Below are 9,167 nucleotides of genomic sequence, written 5' to 3' on the forward strand. Positions count from 1 at the left end.
GTCCATGTATAGCCCATAGTAGGACCAGGGCCCCGTTTCTGCACTTTAACATTTGCCACGCATCTATTTTATAAACAGCAGAGGAGAATAAGTTTCCCCTCCCATCCAGCATCATCATGCTTGCTTTGTCAGTGCCCCCTTCTAGAGGTAAACCCCTTTCTCCACTATATGCCCAGTGCCTAACTCAGTGCTGTGTACACAGAAAGCACAATGACAGGCCCTGATGTCTGGGGAACCTAGAGTAAAGAGTCCCCAGTCTCTAAGGAGCTTGCAGTGCAATGGAGAAAACCCACATGTACGTACCCATGAAGGAAGGAGTGGGGACTGGGTGTGAAGAGGTGGTAGACCAGAGGATTGAGGAGCTTTAAGGTTCGCGGTGAGAATGGTGGTGTCAAAAGAGGCTTTATGGTAGAATGAAAGCACCAAGAACTCAGAGACCCAGGGCTGAATCGCAGTTCTGTGTCCAAGTTACTTCCAAGCTCTGTGACTTTGATGAAGTGAGTTAACCTCTCTGTGCCCCTCTTTCCTCATCCCTAAAATAATTATATCTCTGTAATTAGGAGAAGTCATATAATTTTTCAAGTACAAAGCATAGATCTTGGTCCCTTGCAGGTGCTCAATAAATATGAGTTTCTCTTTAGGTGCTATAAAGCCTGGAATACTTTAAAATCACATTTGAATGGTCTGCAGGGCTTTGGCATTGAGAATGTTAGAAATTTAATGGGAAAAAATGTTTTATAGGGGAGAGAGTATGACTGATTTATATTCACATATGTTATTTAGGGAGGAAAAATGGGATTAAGATGAAATGGATGTGGCTGTATTAGGTACTTCTATTTTAACTTGTTGAAAAATGTAAGTTTTAATTCTGTAATAGAATATAAAGAAAATTCACATTTCACACTTTACTAAGCTGATTTCTTCTTTATCTCTGGAACATTTCTAACAACTATAGACCTGTTTGTCTTCCAGAAGCTAGAAACTAGATCCTTCTGTTCTTGCTCTTAGGAGATTACTTGTATCTCAGCTTTACTTACCAAAGAAGAGCACAGGAAGGGGTTGGAACCTTTGAACATAGGATGGATTCCAGTTTAAACAAATGCAATAGAAATTCTCCAGAGAGACAATGTGTAGCCACCACAAAATACAACACAGAGCAAACTTTTCAAAAGCATGGCAGAAACCAATCTGAGGGATCGAACCATGAGCCATAAATGAAGAAGACAATTAATTCTTAATGCAAGTATTCAGTGTGAGTGTTAAAGTGGGACAGCTACAGGAGCCTGACAAAGTGCCCGAGTAGATATGAGCTAAGTTCCTGAGAACAAACTAACATATGACATGGCTTCAGTAGACACAGAGATCACTCAGAGAACTATAAACAGATCAGAGCAATTTGGAAGGGGCAATGATGTAGGATAAAATTAAAATAAAGTCTTAAAGTCTAACATAATTATTAGCCTTGAATAAAAGATGTCCAAGAGGAGACATATATTGTCTTTCTTCATTGAAAAAAAAAAAAGCATAACAGTAAAAATGGGCAGCCACTTTGTAATTGAATTTATTTAATAATGCTACCCATTCCATCCCTCATTCATTCATAAATCATTTATTGAACACGTCCTATACGCACTGCCATCAAGTTGAAGCCATCAAAGTAGCAAAAGAGGCTGCCCTGTGTGCAGATGGGACTCTGAGTAGGACTATTCATGGGTGGAATGAGGGCTTAGCAAGTAGTGATGTACACTGAATTTTACCTCAGGTCCCAGGCCAGATCACTTCTCTGAGAAATGCCTGTGGCGGTTGTAGATGGCTTAATAAGCTTTAACCACCCCTGCCCCTTAGCTAACCTGCTTTACATGTACACACCACGCACACCAAGACCCCTGTTTATAATCATGCACATCGACAAACTTCCTGAGTCTAAATACCAATAGGGATGGATGGATGGATGGATGGATGGGTGGGTGGATGGGTGGGTGGGTGAATGGATAGATCGAAACATGGATAGGAAAGCAAGAAAAGATCCAAGTTGCAGTTTTAAAAGGAAAGGGGTACCGTGTATGGGACCATACATGGAGTTATGGTGTGGGGTGTGTATATAAAAGATTGTGGGGGGGGGTGTATATAAAGGATTGAGAAATACATGGAAGTACAGCCCATGACCCTATATGTTTACCCTCTAGGGTAAACTCAGGGAAGCACAGCAGTGGAAGATTAGAAAGGAGAAAGAAAGGGCGTGGGAAGGGAGAAGTGAAAGAGGAACTCTCAAGTCTTATTCCGTGTTTTCCTGTTTCACTCACATTTTTTAAATGTGCATGACTTGATTTTGTAAGTTAAAAAGAATGGAGGTGCTGCCCAATGGAGCAGTGAGCACAGGTCTTGCCAGGTGGCCAGCAATAAATGGCCATTGACATTGAGGATGCAAGAAAGTAAGATTTGCTTAAAATGATTGAAATCTGCATATGATAATATATTGATGGTCATACATAAACGTTTTCCCTCTCACTGCTAAAATAAAATTATGTTATCTTAAATTATAGATAATTATTGGTCAAATATGTATTCCGTTTGTTTAATCATGTAGAGTTTAATCACTCAAACCTAGGTTTAAAACAAGAAGTCTTCCAAATCTAGGTTAACACCAGCCTTTGCAGAAGCACCAGAAACTTCTAGCCAGCTATTAGGGGTTTCTCTCGTTAGTAATAAACTTTAAAAATAGCTAATGGTCTATGTACTATTGAAGACCAAGGTCAATTTTTTCCTTTTGGAAACTTCATCCCACAGTTATCAATAGATACTTAGTAAATTGAAATTAAATTTAATATTGTAGAACTTTTGTAATACAGAATTTGATACACAGTGTAAGTAAACCATCTTTTATTACATTCAGTAGTTACTCGTGTTTTCTAGAAAGTTAATTGATTTGAAAATCAAATTGTGTTTTGAAATGCACTGAGGACCTCTATTAAAATCCTTTGCAATTCAGAGTCATTTATCATTTCAATTAACATTTTCAAATCTTTTTTAATAAATTGAGCTTTACATCTAATGGATTTTCTTAGAGTAAGATCTTTTGTACAAAGGAGATGAGAGAACAGTTATGGGGTTCTGATCAAGAGTAGCTTAAAGTAAAAAAAAAAGAGTAGCTGAACTTCAAGAGCTATTTCTTTTTCTATATGCTAATTATGTTCATAAGCATCTAGAACATATTTGTGCTGTTTTAAATTTTATTATATTGACAAAAATATTTTCCCATTAGAACTAGTATGACATAATTGCCCATATTATTCAATTTTTTCAAATAAGAGTGTGTCTAAAATATATTACATGTACACGTATTTCTCAGTTCCGAATCTAATCCTGTGTAAAATGTATTTATGAGACTACATTAAAACATATTGTGCATCAGAGAATTGATGTGCTGGGGCAGGTATGTGGGCTTTTTATGCTAAAGTTAAGTGGAAATTCTGAGGTATGATCCCAGCTGGTAAACGTAAGAGGAGCGCCCTAGTCCTCTCTCTCTCCCCTCCACCAAAAAAAGTTCATGAAATTAAGTGACCTTCCAACACTAGCCCTCACGAGTCACCCAAGACTGGTCTGTGTGCCAGAGGGCAAACCAGACATTTTGTCAGCCCCCACCCCACCCCCCTAGTCCAAAAACCCAAACCAAACTCTGCCATCGAGTCATGCCGAGTCATAGCGACCCTATATGACGGGCAACTGCCCCGGTGAGTGTCTGGGCCGATAACTTTCATGGAAGTAGAAAGCCCGATCTTTCTCCCTAACTGCCCATAGCCTTGGGAATTTCCTGGACTTTCTTTGGCACACCTCTTTTCAAAGTTAAACTTCCTGTGGGTCACTGTGGGTCCGAATGAACGTGATGGCAGTTTCATTTGGTTTGGGTTTCGATGCGGAGCCCTGGTGGCACTGTGGTGACTCACTCCTCCGCTCACTCAGAGGTCAGTTATCTCGACCCACCAGTTGCTCCATGGAAGACCCCGCAACCTGCTTCTGTGGAGCTACAGCCTTGGGCACCGGGGCATTCCTGCTCGGTTCTAGAAGTGCACTGTGAAGCAGAGTCAACTACAAGTTAAATTGTAGAAGACGTGGTGAGCTACATGTAGCTCTAGGAACTATACAGAGAGACTCTGAGTACCCTTTACCATTTTGATAGCATCTTGCAAAATTATAGTATCGCCCCATCATCACCAGGATATTGACATGGATGCAATCCACTGATCTCTTCCGATTTTCCAAGCTCTCCTTGTGCTATGTGTGCTTATGTGTACTCCGCGCTGCGTAATGCTAGGACGCATCAGGTTTGTGTCTCTTTCAGCAGTCAAGATTAAGACCATGCGTATTTTCATCGCCACGATCATCTCTGCTGGGTGTGTTCTTAATCACAACTACTTCCCTTCTACCCTCGTTGACTCTTTGCATGTTCGGGATAGATACTGCTGTGTTTTCTAGTTCAGCTTGGGGAAGCCAGTGGTGTTTCCTTTTCCTGTCGTGAATGTCTGGGACTAACTCCGAGCAGGCACACCTTCGTGTTCCGCTCTTCTTGGGCTGCGCATCCGTGTGGCTTCAGCAGAACCAACAGCCCCGGGAGGAGGAGCTCCTTTGGCAGTGGAGGGCTTTTAGTTCTGTGAAGGCATGGAACCACATTTGCCGCCTTTCTCTCCATCCCAGATTACGCACGATTTGAGGCCAAAATCCATGACCTACGAGAGCAGATGATGAACTACAGCATGAGCTCTGGATCCGGATCCCTGCGAACCAATCAGAAGCGCTCCCTCTACGTCAGGTAGGCCACACACACGGCTTAGAAGTCATCTTGACTGTGCGATAAATCCAGCTCGAGTAAACCAAGGTCTGGAAGCAGTAGGACACATGTTCTAATTAACCCATTGCCACAATATACCGCGGTTAAAAAAAAAAAGCTTAATCTTTTTAATAGATGTTTGAAATGTTATGCTACATGCATGAAAGGCCTTTGTTTTGAACAAGTTACCCCTTGGGTACGTTATGATGCAGGGTGGAGCTCTCCGTAATATAGGTTGCAGTGAAAATAATAAGAAAGATTTGTCTTCTGATAAATCTTAAATACTGAATATAAGGACCACAGACCTGGGCATTTGCTCACAATCAGGGTGGGAAGAAAATACTCCTTTATCAACTCCCAACCTGCTTTCTGTGCTTTGCACTGGCCTCGATGTACTCATTTGAAACCAGAGATATTTTGAGGGTTATATGTGTTTTCTAATAATTTTTGGTTGCCCATGTGACTATTGGAAAACCAGTCTTCTGTGGTATCTTGTTCATAATTCTTTCTAGAAATGCAAAGCTGCCTGTCTATTGCCTGGCTGACCACAAGACATTATCAGAAAAAGAATGATTGACTAAGTTTGGAATGTAGGACAGCCTTTGAGCTGTTTCTTCATCTTGGCATTAGTGGTTGGTATATAAGTTTTCATCATAGTCATATTCATTGGTCTTCCTCGTAAGCCTATGGGTATCATTGTATCCCTAACAGTGTTATACTTCTAGAAGGATCTTGAAATGCTCTTTTTAACAGTGAATGTGATGCCTCTTCGCCTCGTCATTCCTAGCAAAGTGGATCACATGGTTGTCTGAATGAAAATGGCGAAGGCAGTTCACCCCAGCGCCCTAACACTTAGGGTATCAGTCTTTAAGAGCTCTATTTTATTTTCGTACAACGTCCCATTTCCCTAGAGCCATGCTTCTGTGTTCTGATGATAAATGGGGGTTTGCGCTTGTTGCTTCACATTGTGAGTTGTGCCACATCAGCAGATAAAGGCCTGAAAGCTTTACTCCACATCCAGGGCGTTACGGTTGACTTACTCTGAGACGATAGCTCTTCCCCAGTCATGTCTGAGTGCCTTCCAATGTGAGAGGAGTCATCTTATGGAACGATATTGGGCAATATTCTTCTTTTACTAATAAATTCCTACTAGTCAATTTCTTTAGAAGTAGCTCACCAGGTCCTTCTTCCTAATATTCTGGGGTGAGTAAGAGAGAAGATCCCACGTTAAAATATATTGAGATACTTTTATTGAATCTTAAACAGGACAAAATGCAAAGACAAATAAAATCCCTCATTTGGAGACTCTCAGCATTTGGCCATGCAGTGTTTGAAGGGCTTGTGACTTCTTTATTTAGAAGTTGGAAGCTGTCACAAAACCATGCTTTGATGGCAGATCAATCCATCCCTGCTGCCTGTGGGCCTACAGAATCTGGAGAGAAGCCCTGCTCAGGATACCTATGCTACTGCTGCTTAGACAAGGTTTCAGAACTGGCCCCGGGCCCCCTCACCATCTTGGTTGGCGCCTAACTCATAATTGTGAGACCCGGGCACCCCAATTTCTATCACAGGAGAGTCGAGGGATGTTCCTGAGTGTGAGACTACCCCCCACCCACCCCCACCCCTGGCTGGCTTTGCAAATTTCACCAAACACTGCCTGAGGGCAAGTCTTCTTTACACTGCTGGTCACCGAGGAACCCTAATGAAAGCTGAATTTATGTGAAGAATCAAAGTGGATTTAGGGATCCAACTGTACACTGGAGCCTTCTCCAAACATAGTGCTCGGAATTTAAGCTTAATCCACTAGTCTGTCGTATTCAGAATCACCCTCCCATCCAGGTTTTACCTCAATGAAAAGGCTTTGGGCCTTCTTTTTTTGCACTAAAATAAGGTTGAACAAATTCAATTTAACACTCAAAATCAAAGTCACTGCCATCGAGTCAATTTGGACTCAAGGACTCTGTAGGGCAGAGTATAGTTGCCCCTGTGGCTTTCCAAGAATATATATCCTTATAGAAGTAGACAGCCTCTTGTTTCTCCTAAGGAACAGTTATTGGTGTTGAACTGCTGACCTTATAAGCCAACATGTAACCCAGCTCACCATCAAAGTTCTTCAGTTAGACTTCAGACCAGACCTACTTTGTGATTAGGGGATTTCCTGCACTTCATTGTATTCTGTGATGAAAAAGAACTGTTGAGAACTTCCGTGGAACATGTCATATACTTCTAGATAAGATTTAATCCATGTGTCTTTATTTCTTTTCTTCTTATTTGTGGGTCTTTGTAGTACCAAAGATTTTTAAATTTTGAAATGTCTTACTCTGGGGCAGAAAATTAAGAAACGCCAATGTGTTAGGCTGGGTTGACTAGATAAATGCATCCAAAGACACTCACATATCTGTAAGAGAGAGCTTTATGTCAAAGAGCAGTTATCCATTGAGCAAATATCCCAGCCCAGTCCAGATCAAGTCCCTGAGTCTGATATTAGCCCATAAGCCCGATGCTAGTCCATAAATTCCTCTTCAGACTCACGCCACACAGCAGTGATGCAAGATGCAGGAAGATCACAGGCCAGTGGGTGCAGAGTCTTGTGGATCCAGTGGCAGGGGAACCATCGCCGTGCTGGTGTTGGTCTCCACATGGCTCCTCCAGCTCTCTGAGTATTGCTTCTCACCAGGGAGATGAAGCAGAGAGAGTGAGGAAGTACCCCAAATTCTCATGAGAAAGCCATGCCCAGAAGGAGGCATCATTAGACTGTGACCTGTTTGACAGGCTAGACTTCACCCCTACCCTTATTTATCAAGTTGATATGAAATTATGTAACTACCACAGGCAATTTGGCTAGTGGAATAATAATTAAATTGGTGTGATAGGATGAAAATTGAATAAAATCTACCAAATTATTGGTTACTTATTTAAAAATGGAACATACCAGAAATGTTATTAATATACTAGAAATTTGCTGAAAATGTATTAGTAATAGCTTAGTTCTTTTATTTAAAGATGATTAGACAAATTAAGTGGAATGATATTATATTAAATGAATAGGTTTCATTTTAAAGAGTAGTATTACTCAGAACCTAAAATGTTAAATGAAACTTTAATAAACAAAAGAGAGGAGGTAAAGTAATTATCTTGTTAGTATTTTAGTAAAGGGTGTATTAGAAATGAGAATCAAAATTAGCTGATATTGAGGAAATTCCCACAAATAATTTATTAGCAGTGAACAAATATGTATTGGGTTACCAAGTGCTCAGTCATTAATGCTTATTTTAGTACCTAGAGGGGTTAGTTAATCATTTAATGACCCTTAAAAGCATAGTCTTAGAAAAGATGGACCATACATCAGTAAAATGAGGGGGCAGCAAGAAGAGGAAGACCTTGGCACAGTAGCTGCACAATGGGCTCAAAGATAACAACTGTGAGGGCATCCTGGTGGCCCTGTGGGTTAGGCCGATGGTTGCAAGATAAGCTTACATTCCCCAGTTGCTCCACGGGAGAGAGATTTAGGCCTCTGCTCCTGTAAACACTGAGTGGCAGTGGGTTTGTTTGTTTGTTTGTTTGCTTATTAGTTTTTAACTGATCCTTCCAGTTTAGAAAACAACAGCTTAGAAAGCTTAAAGAGCAGCTCCAAAGTTCTCATTAATAGTAGAACGAGGGCTGTTTCCAAAACCTATGATTTTTTTTAAAGCAAATCTAACAAGTTGTCATCAAACATGTTCCAACTCATGGAAACCTCATGTGGAATTTAATTTTACTTCCGTAGTATTGGATCTGTAAAGTTTTTGTAATGTGCCTGTGCTGCTTTTATTAAAAGAGAATTTGACCTTATAAAAATGTATGCCATATAAAAAGAAACTACAAAAATTTCCCCCAAAAGAAGAGAAGAAAAGAAAAAGTAAGGTGAATCCAGGAGCATTTTTACAATAGACACGAGGAATGACATCCGACACAATGGCAGTAGTTTCTAGATACATGTGACTCATTTGCCAACTTCTAAACTTAGTGTTAATATCAGCTATATTTGTCATGTTATAAGATTAAGACAAACTAATTGTTTGTTATGACTACAAATACATATTTGCTATCCAAGCATGATAAATATTTTAAGTGGTAACTATTTGGGGGAGGGGGAAGCTTTGAGCTATCATAAGGAATCCTGGTGATGCTGTTAGTAGGCATTGAATGGTTAACTACAAGGCCAGTGGTTCAAACTCACCAGCCACTCAGAGGGAGGAAGATGATGCTCTCTATGCCAAAAGGCTGGCGGTCTATGAAACCCTCCATCGTGCAGCTGTGAGGAGATCTGGGAGCTTAATGACTAGGAGATGGGTTGCTAACC

At 40.7% G+C, this 9,167-nt stretch overlaps 1 protein-coding gene across 20 annotated transcripts in view; it reads left to right on the forward strand.

The window, feature by feature from the left end:
- The window catches only part of DLG2 (discs large MAGUK scaffold protein 2), a 1,827,487-nt gene that overhangs the window by 1,659,206 nt on the left and 159,114 nt on the right, over window positions 1–9,167 (forward strand). For all 20 annotated transcript variants that reach the window (XM_045293139.1, XM_045293148.1, XM_045293133.1 and 17 more), the window contains one exon: window positions 4,693–4,807. In XM_045293139.1, the coding sequence (XP_045149074.1) occupies window positions 4,693–4,807 (115 nt within the window). The remainder of the gene's footprint in view (window positions 1–4,692; window positions 4,808–9,167) is intronic.

The sequence above is a fragment of the Echinops telfairi genome, unplaced genomic scaffold (genome assembly GCF_000313985.2).
Source record: "Echinops telfairi isolate 266 unplaced genomic scaffold, ASM31398v2 ScPeMD7_1713;HRSCAF=2227, whole genome shotgun sequence".
NCBI classification, from domain to species: domain Eukaryota; kingdom Metazoa; phylum Chordata; class Mammalia; order Afrosoricida; family Tenrecidae; genus Echinops; species Echinops telfairi.